This window comes from Leptodactylus fuscus, chromosome 5, assembly GCF_031893055.1.
Source record: "Leptodactylus fuscus isolate aLepFus1 chromosome 5, aLepFus1.hap2, whole genome shotgun sequence".
NCBI classification, from domain to species: Eukaryota; Metazoa; Chordata; class Amphibia; order Anura; family Leptodactylidae; genus Leptodactylus; species Leptodactylus fuscus.
In genome coordinates this window covers 21,672,993-21,691,801 of record NC_134269.1, presented here as the reverse complement: position 1 = coordinate 21,691,801, position 18,809 = coordinate 21,672,993, and the positions used below count along the sequence as shown (strand labels likewise).

The window sequence follows — 18,809 nt, the reverse complement described above, 5'->3', positions numbered from 1 at the left end:
AATCATCACCTGCTGTGTAAAGTTACATTAATGAAAAACACAACAGCGCAATCCGCTGCACATCACTCCCATACACTGCTGGAAAGGATTTTCTCATTTCAGACATTTTAGACAATATGTTGAATTAATACATGTAAACTGAGTATGCTCACAACACATATGGACATCAAGTGTGTTCACCCAAAGAAGGCCAGCTCTTATTTAGCTGGAATCCCTTTTTTTTCTGCAGTATGATACAATGGAGTCGACCTGCATTGTGAATAGACCCTTAGTAGGTATGTATATTGTCACTGTACCGTACTATTGTGTTATTTTGTGTATACAGTTCTGCATGTCCATAGTTAGGCTTCTTTCTCATCACATTTTTGTGATACCAGGATTTCACATTCTTCATCTGAGACTTTCCTACATAGTGGGTCCATAGTCAGTCTAACTGGCCGTGTAAATTGGGAGGAACCATTTACAACTAAATTTATTTATGGCATGTGTGCGATTATCGTGCCAGAAAGCTCACGTCTTAGTTATGTGGCTTAAAATCAAGGACACTATATAGGACTCTGCCATAGCCACAAGTGTTTTCCACCCTTCCCAGGAATGTGTGATGGATCTATGAACTCCAGTTAGTAGCAGGAAGCCATTTTGGAGCTGATATAATGCATTAAACTTTTTAGGGTGCATTTTTAGCATAATAAGACTGTATGATAGGGAAAATAGGGCAATATTCACAGGGAATCTACCAAGGAAATCCAGGTGCCCGAATAATAGTAAAGCGTTGTGTGCTATAATAGCTCTGAATCAGCCTGAAATTTGCTTTTGGTGGCCCCGTGAAGAAACCCATCACCTATTCCTGGCTGAGTGGCGAGGAGGAGCCTTTACGTGGCACACCTCACATATGTTAAAGCGCAGTTGTGCGGGTCACATAACAGGAGTGCCGTCTAGCAAGCAGCATGAAATTCGGATTGTTAATTTTTTTTGGAGGATGCATTTAGTTGGTACAAAAGGTTCTAAGATATTGCCAAATCTAACGGACGCAAAAACTCCTACCATTCAATGAGAAACTTACCTGGACCTTCAGGTTAATTATATATACACACACACACACATATATATATACATATATATATATATATATATATATATATATATATATATATATATATATAGTGTTAGATATTATGTTATTTCAGGTCCTAACAGTTTGGTTCAGATTCATTCATACTGTGCGCAGTCTTGTTTTATCCTGAGGAGTCCCTGAGCCTCCTCAGCTACCTGTCATATCCCAAGATAATATGTGCTGAGGTGTCTTAAGGACAATGCCCCAGGTACACAATACAGCTGCACGTCAAACCTTACAAAGAACGCACATAGCGCAAAACAAGTAAGGCGAGGACAACACAGGGGGCTGATTCAGATCAACACCGTCACCTGACATGTCACAGGAAATTCAGGACAGAATGAAACAATAGTGGATTGTCCCACGGCTCCTGCATCACAGGGTATAATATAATTATATTTGCTGCATGCTATCCTAACGTCTCCCTAGTGACAGACTACAACCTGACAGTCAGTGACTGGCTTTCACTAAACACGTGTCGTAACAGCACACAAAACAATAAGACCAGGACTAGTGTCACTAAATTACTAAGGTAACAGAATCAGGAAATTTAGCAAACTTTCTGGGGTTTTTAATCTGTATCCACCATAAAACCGTGTACAATTTTTTTAATACATAGACCGACATTTACTATTTCGTTTTTGAGTCCTTTCATATTTTGGAATCAGATCTGGTGCATTCCTGCACGAAAAGGTTGCATCTTGTATTAGGGCAATCTTTCTGACTAGCTTTGCCAAGGGGGTGGAAGTTAGCTGCCACGGGGTGATCCTATACATGGTTTGGCAGGGCTTACATAGAGTTGTCCAGAGTTTGTTTCTCTGGCTCTCTGATGGACACCCGGCACTCATGTGAACCTAGCATAATCCAACCAATGGTGTAAACTTTACAGTCTTAAAGGGAGTGTCACCAGAACCCAGCATATCAACCAAGTAGAGCAGAAAGGTTTCGGTCACCATAACCAGGGTTTTTCGCTTTAGAGTTGTTGCCTCTATCACCGTTTCTTCAATATGCAAATTATCTTTGGCCTAATAAAGGTATCACCTCTTACCTCTTTGGATCAATGAAAATTCTCTTATTGAGCCAAACAGTGCATTTCCACATTGCCAAAAAGAGAGATCTCAGCAACAAAGGCCAGTTAACCCTAACCTATCTATCTGTACAGTGAGTGGCAGACAGCAGCAATTCTAGTTTGAGCCACTGCACAGTAGACAGAGCCAGGCCATATCCGCCACTATAGACAGCCCATTCAAATAGCTTATTGTAAGGGGGTGTCATTCGTCAGATCTGCAGCAATCTTGTGCTGGGGATCTATCTAGGACTGGTCATCAAAGTCCAGGGAAAATTCCACCCTTTTCCAACATCCAAAGTACAATTATGGTGGATGTTGTGTATTAAAATATGTCGAGCAGACGCCATAGCCGCATGATCCTACAGTGGAAACCAGTGGGAATGCCCACACTGATAGCACAGTAACCCGTGAGTATTTAGAGCATTTCAGCAACAGGCACACAACAGTGTGTATGTGCCTGGTCTGTGGTTGAGCAGTACATGGAGAATACCATGTGTCACCTTTTCCTTGACAGACACATAAAAGGGGTTGTCGAGGATCTGATCATTTTGGATACTGATGACTAGGATCTGAAACCCATCCACATATCAGCTGATGCAGCCGCCAGAAGCCATATACTAAGCACACAGCTGGTAGCAGCCCTGCTCCTATTTAAAGATGACCTTTCACATTGGTGGCATTATATACTGCTAGAAAGCAGAATTCAGCATTGCCGGTATGTGTTTGGTTGCCGGAGATATCGGTGCCGTTAATTTTGGTACAGAGCTCTCTGACACCCAGGTGCATACCAGCAAAGCTGAGGCCTGGTTCACATCTCTGTTTGGTATTCCATTTAAGGAGTCCACTTCAGGACCCCCTGAACAGAATACCGAACGCATTGAAAAACGGTGAAAAATGAAAGTACACAGGTCCAATAGACTATAATGAGGTCTGTGTGTTTCTGCACCAATCATGAGGAGAAAAAAAGTACTTCAAGCATTACGTTTCTCTCCGCATGGTTAGTGCTGACACTATGTGAAAAACACATGGACCCCATTATAGTCTCTGGGGTCTGTGTGCTTTCATTGCTCACCGCTTTTTAATGCCTTCGGTATTTCATTAGGGGTCGTCCCCAAGCGGAATACCGAACGTAGAAGTAAACCAGGCCTGACAGTGCACCAAATTTAGCACACTGGCAAGTTTCTAGAGGTATATAATGCCAACGATGTCACAGGCCATGAAAGATCCCGTAAGGATAAGTTCACATGGAGATTTTTGGAGCAGAACCTGAGGCGCTGCATCGGCAACCAACCATGCACACTACTCCGGATTAGGCTCAATGAATGGGCCTAGTCCAGAAACGGGAGTGTCTTCAGGCCGAATCGTGAGATGACTCGGCCTGAAGAATGAGCATCTGGCTTCTTTTTTCCAGGAGCCAGAAGAAACGGCTCCCGGAAAAAACTCCTGAGCGGCTCCCATTGATTTCAAAATCCTGACCAAAAAACTCAGCGTGAACTTACCCTTAGGGCTAGTTCACACGTGGGCAAAGGGGCGGATTTTGACAGCGGATTTCTCTACAAAATCCGCCCCTTACAATGGTGGTCTATGCAGACCGCCAGGCTTCTTTTTTCCGCTAGCGGCGGGCTTCCGCTCCCAGCAGCACCCTCCTATGTCTGCTCATTCATTTGAGCCGACAGCGGAGGGGAAAGCCGCGACCGCGATGGTCGCAGCAGGCGGGTTTTGACCAGAGAGAGACGCGGCGAGACGCGTCTCTCTTGGTGTCAAAACCCGCACGGGCAGTTCACATGTGAACTAGCCCTAAGTGAATTGGAGAGGTATTGCCCCAATCCTGCTCAGTTGAATAGCAGGGCTGATTCCAGTTGTATATCGCTTCCAGCTGCAGAATCAGCTGATCTATTCAGGCCACAGACTCCAACCAATGTGATTATTACGTTTTCAGTTTCACAAATGTTCAGATTTTTTTTTTAAATGTAGATTGTGAGCCCCATATAGGGACCACAATGTACATTTTTTTCCCTATCAGTATGTCTTCGTAGAATGGGAAGAAATCCACGCAAACACGGGGAGAACGTACAAACTCCTTGCAGATGTTGTTCCTGGTGGGATTCAAACCCAGGACAAGGCAGCAGTGCTAACCACTGAGCCACCGTGTTGCCCCTACAAATGTTCAGATCCTGTGCAACCCCTTTAATAAGCCTTCAGTAAGCCTGGGCTGCCAAATAGACAGGTCCAGAGGTTTCTCTCACACTCACAACCCAATTACAATACCGTGTTCACAGCACCAACCCATACCAATATCCACATGGAAAATTTTTGCATCAAGTTTACAGTCACTTCAATGGAAAAGCCACATGATTTGTTCAATATGCAGAGTTTTTAACCTCATGAAGTTTTTTTTTTAGAATTTTTCAGGTCCGCTAGAGCACTCGAGAAACGGAAAACCTATCCGCTTAGGCCCCTTCACACGGCGTAAGCGCGCCGCTCATTTTGACCCGTGCACGCGAGCGCTTCAAAACACATCCCATTCACGTCAACGAGAGCAAGAGCATATTTTAAGTTATATGGGGGACAAAATCCCCGGTCACTCAACAGAAGTGAATAGTCACGTCGCTGAAGTCTGAAGGGGGGAGATGAAAAACACATCAAAAATCTTGTAGCCGTTACAAAAACCTCATCTAAAAACTCACATTATTTTAGGAAATTTTAAAGCGGATTTGTCCACTTCACGAAAAACTAGGTGTGAACAGAACCCAAGCAGCTGATCTTTGTGTCCCAGCTTAGAAATGACATTTTCCCTCTCCTTGTAGCCCATAGGGATTGACTGGAGTCACAGAGCGCCATGTTCACTATCCTTCCAGTCATGAGGTAAATGTACAGCCGTCATACGAGGCCGGTAATAACCAGGGCAGGAGACACACGCACGCCCGGCCCCTTATTATTGGTGATCGGGAGAAGCCCGCCCCGGTGTGAGGGAGGCAGCGTTCACTCCTCCTCCTTTCAGGACAAGGCGGGCTCCGGTGCCGGATACACAGCCTGACATACCCCGGCTATACACTGCCCAGACCCAGTTATACTGAAGCGGTCAGGACCGGCAGCGATACCGCGCAGGTAACGGTGACAAGACGTAACCACCGAATGTACCGCGCCGTGACACACAGCTCGCTCTGAGGCGACGATTGGGCGGGAAAAGTTGAATTCAAACGGTCACCTCAGACCGTACATGCGGGGAGGGAGGAGGAATCAAGAGTGCGCTCTGATTGGGCAGAAAGCATGCTATGACTACCTAGGACCTAACGTCAGGGCTGATCAGTGATTGGTTGATAGGCGGAGCGGGAAGGTTTTGTGGTGATGATTGGCTGCTGGGGCGGGACTACGGCGGTGTGTAGTTGTGAGGGATGTCTGAGGGGAGACTGGGTGTAACCAACATGGTAAATACCGTAATAATAATGGCGGCTCCTTTATTCCTCCTACGTCCCCATTTCCCAATCAGATACTCCTATAGAAAAGTAGTATTGGGAGCCGTCATCATATCATAGACGCAGGGGCCAGTAAAGCTCTGTTCACACAGTCAGTTTGGACCTGTGTGTCAGAACCGTCTCTGTCTTATATAACCAGAAATGGTGATGCAGATGTGAATAGACTCCTATGGTTTATTCCTATAGTAATCTGTGCTGCGTTTTGCTCAATCATGTCCGAATGCTGTGATATTGCTGCAGTTTTGGACAAAATCCCAACAAAAATCTGCAATGTGAATAAATACTAAGGTTATATCCAGGTGCGGCGTTAGATTGAGGTCCTGGCAGGGTGACGCTGATCTTTGGATGCGCAACGTGCGTCGTGGTAAAGTCCTCTTGTAGTCTGAGGTGAATCATTAGTATTTCCCTCACTGAAGTGATCATCTCCAATAACATCTATGAAGTAAGGACCGACGTAGCGAGCCACAGCCAAGGAAAAGACTGCAGCGGTAACAAATCGTGGGTTTTTTTTTCCCACAGCATTTTTTGCCTTTATTATACCTATACAGAAAACGCCAGCGGTGCCATACATATAATTGATATGCTGTGATTTTCAAAAAACACAGTTTCCTCCTACACTCCAAAAACATACTGACGCTGGGTTCACACCAGCACCCGATCTCCATTTCAGGTTTACGTCCTCTGCCGACAGAAGACGGAAACCTATCAGACCATGTCCGGCCGTGAGCGCCGGTGAGTGTTTTGCACTCTCCGTGGCGGAACCTTTCTTTTTTTAACCAGACACAAAGTCCTGCGTGTACGACATTGTATCCGGCTAAAAAAAAAAACAAAAAACGATTTCACCGTGGAGAGCGCAAAACGCTCACGGCCGGACACTTTCCAAACCCTTTCAGATGAATGGGTTTGAAAAATGACTGCAGGTTTCCGTCTCCTGTCCAGTTCGGGCAGGAAACGGAAACCTGCAAAACTGAGACAGGGCGCAAATGTGAATGAGCCCTGAAAGGGAATGTAGACTGTGAGCCCTACGTCAGACAGTGACTGACAACGTAAGGGGGCGCTCACACTACCGTTGGTGATGGTCAGCAGTCCGTTGCTATTGTCCGCCACAAGATTTGAGCAACGGACACTAGCTGAACTGTCAGAAATCCGTTAAAACTTCTATTAATTTCAATGGGATTTTATCCTGTTTCTGTTAAAGCCTCTTTCACATCTGCGTTGGTATTCAGTCCGGGGGAATCCGCAGGAAAACACCCCCCCCCCCCCAGATTATAATGGGGTCCGTGTGCTTGACGCCAGTTCTCCGCAGGGATCATGCGGACAGGAAAGTAGTTCACAATCTACTTTCCTGTCCGCATGCTTTGTGTGGGCAGAGCACAACAAGCGCATGAACCCCATTATAGTCTATGGCGTCCGTGTGCTTTCACTGCACACTGCTTGCAGTTGCGTTCGGTATTCTGTTCGGGGGGGGGGATAGGGGGCCCACGTGTACTCCCCGAACGGACAGGTGTCCGTTAGCATCTGTTTTTACTGTCTATTTTTTTTCTGCACATGCTCAGAAAGCAGAAACAAAAAATGAACAGAAAAAAAACAGACACATTAACATTAGTTACTGTCCATTATTGTCTGTTATGATAGGTGTCCGTTTTGGGTTTTTTTTGTTTTTTTTAAACGGGAACTATCATAATGGATATCCATTGTTAATGTGAACTCTACTTAAGTGCTGCGGAATATGATGGCACTATACAAGTAAGCAAAATAAGTAAGCAAAATAAATATTGCAGTTGGATGATACTTGGAATGCATTTACGGGGCTTCCGGATCCATTGCTAGATAACATGGAGCAGAGTAGAACCTGCTCTATAATCACCCATGTTATTACATTGGAAAGGAAGCGGGACGTCACAGATGACATATGAGAGTTAAGTCCTATGTCATTTCTCGAGGCCGCTGATTGGCCTCAGCAGTCTCACGCAGCAAGGACTTCCGCTAGAAAATCCCTGGGACTGCGAGACTGAACAGCGGCCAGGGACAGGTGGGGATGGGGTCTTTTTTTTTTCTTTTTTTTTTCACCTTCCCCGATCTCCAGAGGAAAAACCTTTTTTGCTGGACAACCCCTTAAAAAAAAAAAAAAACTTTGCAAAACAAAATTTTTGGAGATGCCGTATTCAGACACCCATAACTTTTTTTTTTATATTTGGACTAGACTGACAGACCTGTGTGAGATTTTTTTTTTTTTTTATTGTGGTCATGAGTTTGTACGACCTAACTTACCCACAAAGTGTTATTTGCAGCTTTTAGCACTTCATTAGTATTGAATGACTTTCCTCTGTTTTCACTTTTACAAGTGTCTGGGATAGTCGAAGGCCTATTGGAAGGTTCATGGTTGTTCATGTATTTGGGATAGTTGGTCATATGACCAACCAACCGCAGTTCATTTCAGACAAGTGATGGCAGCGCTGCATGAACCACATTCATTTAAAACATACTTGCCAACTTTTGAGATCGAAATTCTTGAAAGAGGATGCAAAGTGTAAAAATGTTGCTCATTCTCCGCGCTATAGTTTCGAATGTACTTACACCATTTTCGACTTGTGACCTATTCTGTCACCATCATTGGGACATCAAATAAAAAGTGATATAATGAACATAAAAAAATGTAAATAACTTTGCCGTTTGTCGTATTTGAAGTTGTTACTTTTCTTCTAGGCCGTCTTTGTTACTCCAGATCGCTTCCATCTTCGTATTCACACTTCAAATAAAATGTTTCAAGTACAGATGAAGGAGTATGTAGAGGTTAGTCGGGAGATTGTCAAGGTCATGGTGTCAGACAACGCTGCCGCTGTCCTGAAGAAGAGCCTAGACCGCCAAGAGGCCATGATTGATTCTCTGTTAGAGAAGGAGAGCCAGGTCTCGGACCTCATCAGAGGTATGGGATCCTGTCCAGCTATATGACCCCTTATATAATAGAGTTTATACGGTAGATTTGGTAAATCTGATCTAGCATGTTTTTAGATTTCCTGTCTGTGGAAGAAGAAGTAGCTCAGACCCTTCTGGAAACGGAAGAAACTAAGCAGAAGTCGTCCTCCAAACTACGGAAGATTGAGAAGGAGCTGCAAGAAGTACAGGACAGAAATTCTTCACTGGAAAGCAGCATTAAATATCCTTTATATGCCAAAGATAGTCTCATGACAGGCTATCGTCTATTGTTTTTTTCATAGTCCATCACTGAGGTCTTCTAGAGAGGGAGATGGGGCAACAGGTATTTGGGAGTGGGACTGGTCATGTTGGTTAATATCCATATGAAGGTGATGTATTGGGTTACATAACTACTGTGACAGTATATATCACTACACCAGCTCCCGCCTCTCTGCTGATGTCACCAGACCAAACTGACATCAATGCTAGCTCTCCTTTTTTTTTTTCAATCCAAATGTTTAATACATTTTTATAATAATACAACAAAGTCAGAAACAGACCGATAATACAAAAATATAAAGATACAAACCATGCAGGTAGGAGCCACCTGGGGGTCCTGCAAAACAGAATCGGCACTGCAACAGGAATATTGAAGAGAAAAGGTGGAAGGGAAAGGAGAACAGAAGAGGAGAGAGAAGCGGAAAAAAGGGGGGGGGGGGGGCAACTAAGAAGTGTGAGTAGGAGGCGAACAGAAAGACATACCATATGAGGGCCCCATAGAGCCCATATACCAAACGTGTCAGGTCCGCAGCAGAAGGACCTATATTCTGCAATGTAAGGTCAGATACTAACATATAAGCAGTTATAGTACCGAAGCCAACAGTGGAAACCATGCACAAAGCACAGATCCCAATGTTCAGGCCTAAGAGGCAGGTCCAGTACCCAGGAGCACCTGATCAGTGCTAGCTCTTCTTATTCACTTCACAAGTCCAGGGCAGTACCGTAGTGAAGACACCCAACAGATATACACATAAGGGGGCACATTGAGGACCATAATATTAGATTCAAATAACCTTTATATTACAAAATTATTTATTTTATACTGTATTTTATTGTGTGGTTTTTAATAGTGTTAGGTGACTATGACCTGAATCAAAATCGTGATTAATCTTTTCACCTCGACTAATCATTTTACCTCGATTACGATTAATGGTGATTATTTAAGCCACGCCCCTTAAAACACGCTCCTTGTCAGGTATGAGCTTGTGTTTGGCAAACCTCACACGATATGTTCGGCAGTTTCGTTTGGACTGAATACGTCCGAACTGAAACTGCTATTGTCAGACCCCAGAATATAATTAGCAGAGGGATAGGAAGGTCAGGGAATAACAGAGGTGAGGTTACTCACCTTCCCTGAGCTCCACTGCTGCTTCTGGTCTTCTTCAGGCCTACTGAATGATGTCAGGGAACAGTGAGGACCACGTGGTGTCTTGATGCAAAGAAGCAAGTGTTACCCAATCACAGCAGTCCCTTACGTTATTCAGGAACCTAGAAGAAGACAAAGACCAGAGCCAAGGAGAGGTGAATAACACTGTTCCTCCCTCATTATACTCTGGGGTCTGAAGAGAGTTCCAGTTCAGATATGTTCGGTCCAAACGAAACTGCAGGGAAAGGCTCACAATTAGAGATGAGCGAGTACTGTTCGGATCAGCCGATCCGAACAGCACGCTCGCATAGAAATGAATTGACGTAGCCGGCACGCGGGGGGTTAAGCGGCCGGCCGCCGTCAAAGCGGAAGTACCAGGTGCATCCATTCATTTCTATGGAGCGTGCTGTTCGGATCGGCTGATCCGAACAGTAGTCGCTCATCTCTACTCACAATAATATAATAACCGAAAAATCCCACCAGCTCTGGGGTTGAGAAGACTGGCCCAGAGTTCTCTGCTGATGAAAATTAAAGGGGTCCTCCGCTTTAAAGGACCATAGCACTTGGTATAATATTTCCCATTGTCCACTTTGCATTTCCTCATTACAATTCCTTAATGTCAGTACATTCCTACAAAAAGAGCTTGAGGAGGTGAGACAGCTGGAAGAGGAAATAGCTGAGGTGGAGAGAGAGGCTCAGGAGGACACCACCGTAGTCATTCCCTCAGCTCTGTGAGTATTAAACCAGGGATGTTATGCCTTTCTTGAAGAGAAATATATAACAGGTTATGGACTGTAGATTTTAAAGAGGACCTTTCACCATATCTGGGCACATGCAGTGTTATATACTGCCAGAAAGCTGACAGTGCGCTGAGTTCAGCGCACTGTCGGCTTTCCCGATCCGTGCCCGGTGTAAAGCGCTATCGGTCCCGGTACCGTAGCGCTTTACAGTCAGAAGGGCGTTTCTGACCATTAGCCAGGAACGTCCTTCTGCCTCGCGGCGCCAATCGCGCTGTGCTGTGGAGCCGGGAGGAACGCCCCCTCCCGCTCCTGATAATGCTAGTCTACGGACAAGCTGTGTGAGCAGAGGGAGGGGGCGTTCCTCCCGGCTCCACAGCACAGCGCGATAGGCGCCGCGAGGCAGAAGGACGTTCCTGGCTAATGGTCAGAAACACCCTTCTGACCATAGAAGAGCTACGGTACCGGGCCGTAAGCTCTTCACACCGGGCACAGATCGGGAAAGCCGACAGTGCGCTGAATTCAGCGCACTGTCAGCTTTCTGGCAGTATATAGAGCTGCCTGTGCCCAAAAGTGGTGAAAGGTCCTCTTTAAGGACACGTTGATCCAGGGTTTTTATACTGACTGACAGATTTGGAGTCGGGAAGGAATTTTTTCCCCTGAATTAGGGCAATTGGCATGAGCCTCATGGGGTTTTTTGCCTTCCCCTGGATCAACACTGTAGGGATTGTAGGGTTATAGGTTGGACTTGATGGACTAATGTCTTTACCCAACCTCATCAACTATGTAACTATGTAACATTACCACTAGAGGGAGCTCACTGCATATGGATTTACACCTCAGTAATAACATTAAACTCTCTATTATGTAGGTTCCCCCATTAACAAGTCTCCTTCTTGTACTCCATGGTTCTTGGTCCGTTCAACAGTAAAAATTTCTTCCTGTATATTTATCCCGGCATTCTTGAACACAAAGGAGTGGCATATGTTTGTCAATAAAAGTCTAAATGGTGGGGTATCCCATTTTTCCTGAGGAAGGGGAAAGCCATAGAGAGATTACTCTCACCGCCCTTTTTGTTTCTGAAATGTGACCATGCACGCTCGGCCACTTTTTTGCCAGATTAGTTTGGCACCCTGCAGATTCCAACATTCAAGATTTTTGCAGTGCACATAGGAGGTGTCTTACCCCAGGAACAAGGGCTCTATGGAGGAAGGAGACCCAGTCTACAAAAGACAAGGTGCTCTGTAGTGGTGAGGACTCATTCTACCAAGGGGCCATATACTCTGATGAGGGGGCTCCTAATGTATCTGGACCAAGGTCTCAGTGGAGGGAAGGGGCTCAGTCTATCAGGTGCCAAGGGCTGTGTGGGGGTGAAAGATAGAAATAATGCTATACATAGGTAGATGAGCAGCTCCAGCCTTCCCCTCATTTGTTCTGCTCTATGCTGTTTGACACTGAAGTTTCCGGACCCCCGTCTGCAACTTCTCTCTGAACTTCTCTTGTCCTCAATCCTAAATTGGACCCACTAGTCATGACCAGATGAATAAAGAAAGTGGCGGCATACGGGCGCGGGCTTTTTTTTTTTAAAAAAAAAAAGGGTGCCTGGACCCGATAGTAGTACCAGCTGTACTGCCCTCATGGCAGCCGTACCTGCATTAGTCATTGGATATACCATAAATGTCTGGCACTACATGACCCATTCCCCTATTTTACCCCCTCCATCCCCAGGCCCTGCTCCAGTTCTCTATACACCATGTCCGAATTTGGTAACGTTCTCAACTATCCTGGATTTCGACAATTTATATAAAGAAATGTTGAGACCTGATGGAAAAATTAAAAAAATATTGTGAATATTTTTAATGCTGAAACAATACGTAGGCCACAACCATTTTGCAGATGATGACTGAAGCTCATAGAAGCTCATACAGTGTTGTATGCTTCTATAGTCTGTAGGTGGCACTACAACATCTCACATATTTCTCTGGAATTGTAATAGAATTGCTTTTTATTTTTGTTTTTTATCCTCTGCTGTATTATAATTTATTTGATGCTCTCTGCAGGTATATGGCAAAGCTCTTCCACACGGTCACCAAGATAGACTGGGATTACAACTGTGACTCTACACTCATCAAAGGCAGTATCCTTTCTTCTGGGTTGTCTGGTCACAAATCGAATTTTCTAACTGATGGCCTATCCCCAGGAAAAGTCATCCGTGTGTGATCTGTCGGGTTCCAACACCCGAACCCCGCACAGATTATCTGTTCTAGCAGCCTCTGGGTGACAGAAGCTGCTAGTGGATGGGACGACGCATGCAGTACTGCTCCTATATAATCATGGGTAGAATATGCAAATCTGTCTTCCATGATGTAATTAGGAAGACAGTGCCTCAGTCATGCAGCCCAATAGAGGGCGCTCCCTTTAACATCATGCCTGACTTTCCCAGAGGCCTTTGCTGCAATGATATCGGTTTTTTACCAAGTACAGTCTCTCAGCTGAGGACAGCTGTTTCGATCTGATTGTATCTCTTCAGCCCAGCGCAGAGAAGACTGACTCGGCAGAGGTGAGAGGCTTCTAGAAAGGGTTAAGGGGATATCGTCACTCCTTAGGGAGAGACCACCATTTAGGTGTGTGGAGTCTTATTAAGCCATTTGCGCTCCACTTTTCAAAGTGGAACGCAAATGGCTTAATTAGACTCCACACACCTAAATGGTGGTCTGTCCCTAAGGAGTGAAGATATCCCCTTAACCCTGCTCCTATACAAGTAATTGGATCACACAACAGCCCCATCCTCTGCATAGTGGTGGTTCCAGTGAACTGCAATGTTGATCCTAGGAGCAGTGCTGCACATTCCACCTGCTCTTTAGCAGTTTATGGTATCCGCAGTCTGCTAAAAGGGATCATTTGTTCGGAGTCTGGGTATTGGACCACAACAGCTCACATACTGATGACCTAACCTGTGGCAGCATCATTCAAGTGAGTTCCAGCTCCAGGCCATTGACGTCACATTCATTCACTCATCACATGACCTGTTCTTAGCTCAATCTCAGTCAAGCGAATTGGGCAGAGACACTTCACTGAGCGAGACGTCATTATAAATCACATAGCTGGAAAAAGGCCACGTATACCCAATGGTAGGTTAAGCAATGGTTCACTGCAGGATACAGCTAGGCCCAAGTAGTACACAGTGGAGACTGCACAGAAGCAAGATAATGATATAACCTACAGCAGTCATACTTAGGCCTCATGGTCAAGACCAAGTCTGCAGGCTGAGTGGGTTCCGATTCTTTAACCCTCTCCCCGACATTCGCCGCAATAGTGCAGGGGATGTCATGTATTTAAATATGGTGGAGCTGAGTGGCCACCATAGCTGCTGGATCTCTGCTGTATTATACAGCAGAAACTCAGCACTAATGTTCACATTTAAAGCCCCCGGCGCCTTGGCAAAGACCGAGGCAACATTTTGCCAGGGAACGCTGACACCCAGAGCAATTGAAGGCTTGTCTGATATTTTTTTATTGACAATATTATATTTAATAAACAAATGCCAGTATTTTGCGATGTGTATGTGTTTCACAGTAATTTTTAACTTTAAGGCTGCATTCACACAGAGTAACGCCAGGTGTCATTTGTGTGTAATTTGTGTGTCTTTTACGGCCGTCATAAAACGTTTACATAGAGTTCTATAGGAAAATGACGGCCGTAAATGACGGCAGTAAATTACAGACGTCTTTTCCTATAGAACTCTATGTAAACGTTTTATGACGGCCGTAAAAGACACACAAATTACACACAAATGACGCCTGGCGTTACTCTGTGTGAATGCAGCCTAATATGTAAGGGGGGCTGATATAAATGTTTAATCCTTTTATAGCATTTATTAGACCCACTAGGGATCTTTCAACCCAGGGGGTCTAATCACTAATGCAATGCATTACAATGGATATTGGAACAAAACAAAGCATTGGAAACCCCTTCGGAAGAGCCTCAGGCATGAGTAGGGTATATGCCTAGTATTCCAAATGTTCACAGAATAGACTTCTATAAGGTTCCAAGTACACGGTAAGTCAAGGTGCATAGAATTGGGCAGAGCTGCAGTACTAAGCACAGCCCCCATGCAATATATGGTGCTGTCCTTGGCATTCAGTGTCTCAACTTGATCCTCGGGTTCTTCAAACAGATGATCTGTAGGGTTCTTGAGTGTTGGACCCCACCAATTGCATAAGTTCCTCACACATTTGGGTTGAAGCTGACTATTGTAAAATTGAGGTCCATTGCTTCATTATTCCAAACATTAAAAAAATGTCTCCGCGAGAGAGTTGTCTACGTTAATTTTCTTGGGGAAATTTTGGGGCGTCAAGATATATTCATAATATTACTGTACCTAAAGGGTCATGTCATATCGCATTAGGGCTGGAATGTTAATATTTGGAAGCTCCAGCCATTAGTCGCGGTGCTCCAGATGTGAATGCTTGGTTTTTACATCTGCGGCCGCCTTAAGGCCCCACGTAACAAACCGCAGCAAGTTTTTTTTCCGCTGCTTTTTTTCCTTGTTCTTGCTGTGTTTTCTTCTGCAGCTAAAATAGACATTCTGCTTTTTTAAAGAACTCATGAATCTTCTTCTGCTGCTTTTCCACAACATGGGGCCGTAGACTAAAACCTTGCAGCAGGAGTTGTTTAAGGAATAATGTCCCTAGAAAATGAGCAGCAAAGAATATCCATGCAATTTTTTTTCCCAATAAAAATTGCTTGCAAAATTTTACTTTCTTGGAATTTTTAGCCATTGTCATGCGATACAATTAATGAAAACATTACTTTTAGTAGATACTTTAGTAGGGTGTCTACATATTTCACGTCTTCCAGGCTACTTCCTTAACTAGGCCTAATTTCAGTCCACTATGGCGGAGAGATCGCTCAGCCCATCAGCATTGACAGCTCCCAGCACTCCAAGATCTTCATATGTGATTATCTCTGGAGCCTCCTGTCCACAGAATGGTAACCGGGCCTCAGACTGATGTACTATGAACTCTATTTATTCTCCATATTGTGTCCCCTGCTGTGGACCTCATTGGGATCCTTCTTATATATGTATGTGTGTGTTTTGTTGCCTTCAGACATTTCAAATATGTTTTTTTTTTTTGTATGAAATTTAAAGTTTTTCCTTTATTTGTGTGTCTCTGTAACTCAGAAATAAAATTCACTCTAATTTTCCTTACTAGGAGTCAGTAGGGGTTCTGTAATACACAACCCCACACACAGGGGGAGATTTATGAAGACTGGAGTTTTCAACAATGGTCTTCATATCTCTGGTGCCAGCGGAGGACACGCCCAATTTATGGAGAGGAATACAGCTCCACCAGGCCATTTGCCTGCAGTTTTCTGGCTTAAATGATGATGAACCTGGCTGGGCCAATCTCTCCCAGCTTAGTCTTGCCACACTACATTTCCAGAAAGTGGCGAGGGTGCCATACACAGACCAGTTACAACAATTTTCATTACAAGTGGTGTTTAGACCCTTAGTTTTGAAACTTTTTTTATGCCATTAGATGAATAAATCTCCCACGTAGACTTGTAAAGAGTTCACATAGTTCAGGCAATTCCAGAACTGATCCCATTGTTTTCTTTGGGATCGTTTCTGGTATCTGATGCCAGATTTTTTTCTGTAGCAGACAAAGAAACACTGGCTGCAACATTTTTATGTCTGGTTATAGACCGAGCAAAAATATGTTTTCAGTCATGTCTGGCTCAAGCGTAAAACAATTAGCTAGACACCGCTAAAATATGTGAATACAGCCTAAACATTTCAGCCACCGCTAGGGGGTCCAAATTGTATACAGCTTGTATTCAGGCCATAGTGATGACCTATTCTTAGGCTGGGTTCACACAGGGTTTTCACACTGGTTATTGGGCCTCCAGCGATTGGACACTTACTCCATGTGCTGTGGATAGGCAATAAGTGTCTGTAATGGTGCAATCTCTTTAATAAGGAACCTTGAAACATGACTAGAGATGTCAGCTATACTCAGCTAACCCGTAGCCTGCTCTGCAGACAAAGAGTGAGAACTCCAAGACAGCTGTGTACAGATCTTTTTGGTTTGGTTGATATTTCATGGTCAAGGCTCTACTCAAGGCTCTACCTATAGGTGGCACTAGAGACACATTTCTCCTCCTTCTGGAGTCCAGCTAACTTGCAAACCTTTCCCCAGGGATCATTGCTCATAAGGCCCCGTTCACACGGGGCACGGGAGGGCGTATTTTGGTCCTGATTTTGACGCGGGAAGCCGCGTCAGAATAGGACCAAAATGCACCTGGCGCGACAGTCGCGGTTTCCCAAATGAATGGGCCTAATCCGGAGGGTGCTGTTGCAAGGCGGATGCCACCTGAAGAAAGGGCAGCTCGCTTCTTTTTTCCGTGAGCGGGAGCAAACCACTCACGAAAAAAAGGACGCTAGCGGTCTACACAGACCGCTATTGTGAGGGGGCGGATTTTGAGGAGGATTCAGCACCAAAATCCACTCCCTCTTGCCCCATGTGAACGAGACCTAAGACTCCCAACACCAGTCAGATCTTCACAAGGAGAACCAAATCTTTGGATACATCTACTTCACAACTGCAGTTTATTTATTTTTCTTTATTCTTTTTCTGGAGCGCTATACATTGATGTTAATGCTGTTTCAATTAATACATTATTAATTTATACACTTTTATATATACATATATACAAATGTACAACATTAACCCCATCAATCCCACGGTGGGGTCTGTAAAGGCTTGAAATTCTATAGACACATGACAACTGTATAGTCAAGTCCATAAGGTCCATTTACCTATAGGTTTTTTTGCACCTGCTTGCTTGTTGTTGAGACAGTAAGAGATTTCGGTACAATATTGCTACATTTGGCAGCGGATGTTATGATTACACCATAAGGCGTGCAGAGACTGTAACCTGAAACACATTATATGAGCGCCGTCCAAACCTGTAGATTTTAAAGAGACCGGCTGAACTTTTAATGGGAGTGTGGGAGTGTCAACTATACCTCGAAGGCAGATGTCAGAGGAAGGAAAGATCAGGCTTGTTGGAACTGAACATGCTTGATGATTTTCCTTTCCCAATAGTGTTTTTTATACTGATGACCTATCGACAGGATAGGTCATCAGTATCCTGTTGGTGGGGGCTCATAAAACCAAACCCTGCACCAGTCAGCTGATCCGGAAGTTACAGGACTTGACTAGAAGCAGCTTGGATCTTTTTCAAAAAATAGACCGACAACTGCAATACCCCAGTACCACAACTATACAGTGGATGGCGCTGCAGCTCTGCACCTATTACTTGAATAAGAGCTTCCAGCCATGTTTTGTTCTGCTTTCAACACCTGGAGGCAGTCTGATCAAGTGGTTGGTGTGGGATCCGGGCGTTAGACCCCCACTGATCAGATACTGATGGCCTATCCTGCAAATAGATCATCAGTATTAAAAAACACCTGGGGACTAGAAATCCCCCGTTGAGGGAGGTAAGCTCCCGCCAGATGTTTCTAGTTGCTTCTTCCCTCCTCCCTATTGAATGCACATGGTCAAATTTATCATAACTTTGTATGGGAGGGTCGGGCATAAAAGTTCAGCCATCTTAAATGTCTAGCTCTGGCAAATATAATAATCATGCCTGAGCTAAAGACTCAACAGCCCAAATATAAATGCCCCTCTTCTACTCTTCCAGGCAAAGATTAATACCACCCCATGCCCCCTTCAATCATGGAGCCTTCCTACTAGATTCAACTTTTTTTAGTTGAATAAGAAGAATGACAAAACCCTCCGGGGACTTGTTCTCTGACTTGTTTGCTAACATCGAAGTGCCTTTGGAATGAGTTCACCCATGGGAACGACCATGACTCCAAAAGGGTTGGGGCTCTATTACACTTCCAGCTGCCTCTATCATAGCTATGCACTTACACAGATAAAAGTGGACAAACTGCTTACAGGTCAGCTTTCTTACGAACCACTTGGACAGTTGATGGATCTTTACATTTCTATGGCGTCATTAATGTGATCTACTAGGCTACACTAAACAAACGCTCTGC

The 18,809-nt window shown here is 44.5% G+C and overlaps 1 protein-coding gene across 1 annotated transcript; it reads left to right on the top strand.

Moving 5' to 3' along the window:
* The first annotated feature begins 5,203 nt into the window (after positions 1-5,203).
* On the top strand, positions 5,204-15,844 carry SPC24 (SPC24 component of NDC80 kinetochore complex). The gene is made up of 6 exons (XM_075276079.1): positions 5,204-5,291; positions 8,366-8,585; positions 8,672-8,818; positions 10,630-10,732; positions 12,799-12,875; positions 15,628-15,844. The coding sequence occupies exons 2-6, from the start codon at positions 8,420-8,422 to the stop codon at positions 15,732-15,734; spliced, it is 600 nt and encodes a 199-aa protein (XP_075132180.1). The 5' UTR covers positions 5,204-5,291; positions 8,366-8,419; the 3' UTR covers positions 15,735-15,844.
* Positions 15,845-18,809: the final 2,965 nt, after the last annotated feature.

What these genes read in the sequence shown, in the direction of transcription:
- SPC24 (XM_075276079.1), top strand. Translation starts at nt 8,420, where the DNA reads ATGTTTCAAGTACAGATGAAGGAGTATGTAGAGGTTAGTCGGGAGATT. An exon ending in GTAGTCATTCCCTCAGCTCT is followed by an intron (nt 10,733 to 12,798) that starts GTGAGTATTAAA and finishes TGCTCTCTGCAG; the next exon opens with GTATATGGCAAAGCTCTTCC. An exon ending in CTCTACACTCATCAAAGGCA is followed by an intron (nt 12,876 to 15,627) that starts GTATCCTTTCTT and finishes GCCTAATTTCAG; the next exon opens with TCCACTATGGCGGAGAGATC.